At 41.3% G+C, this 581-nt stretch overlaps 1 protein-coding gene across 1 annotated transcript in view; it reads right to left on the bottom strand.

Moving 5' to 3' along the window:
- LOC101170358 (beta/gamma crystallin domain-containing protein 1) overlaps window positions 1–581 on the bottom strand; it is a 34,499-nt gene continuing 33,918 nt past the window's right edge. Inside the window, exon 24 of the mRNA XM_011481141.3 lies at window positions 1–431. Coding sequence (XP_011479443.2) covers window positions 343–431 — 89 coding nt within the window. The 3' untranslated portion in view covers window positions 1–342. The remainder of the gene's footprint in view (window positions 432–581) is intronic.

Here is a 581-nt window from a genome sequence, read left to right on the forward strand (position 1 = left end):
TTTGAGTCTGTAGAAACTTTATTTTTATTGAATATTTAAAAACCCTCATTTTCTATACAATCTGTAACAGAATATTACAGCTTTTCTTAAGATTAGTGTAGCGTTTTCACTTAAACAAAGTGCAGCGTGTTAACATGAGACCCCGCCTCCCATCAACTCAAACATGCAACCATTAGTTTGGCTTCTTCCGTCCAGAATCAGAACTAAAGAGGAGCAGGTGACCTGAGGCAGATTCTGGTTTGAATGCTTCCACTAGAGTTCCATTTGCTGCATCCTTGGTACTCATACAAGTGAATATAGCGAGCGCAGATCTAGAGACGTTTCTCTGGAGCGTTCTGCATCCTACAGCAGATGGATCTCCCACTGCTGACTTGGCCTCTCGTCATTCTCTGGCATAATCACCGCGTGATTCTGATCGTAGCTCTTACCGCCTGAAAACACAGATTGACACCGTCATTCAAAGTCGAGGAGCACAGATGCACACATGTAACTTTACGAACAGACACTAGATTTCTGTGTACAGATAATAAAACTAAACAGACATAATTTAACTGATGAACCAAACATCTTAAAGCTCCGGT

This window comes from Oryzias latipes, chromosome 11 (genome assembly GCF_002234675.1).
Source record: "Oryzias latipes chromosome 11, ASM223467v1".
In the NCBI taxonomy this organism is placed as follows: domain Eukaryota; kingdom Metazoa; phylum Chordata; class Actinopteri; order Beloniformes; family Adrianichthyidae; genus Oryzias; species Oryzias latipes.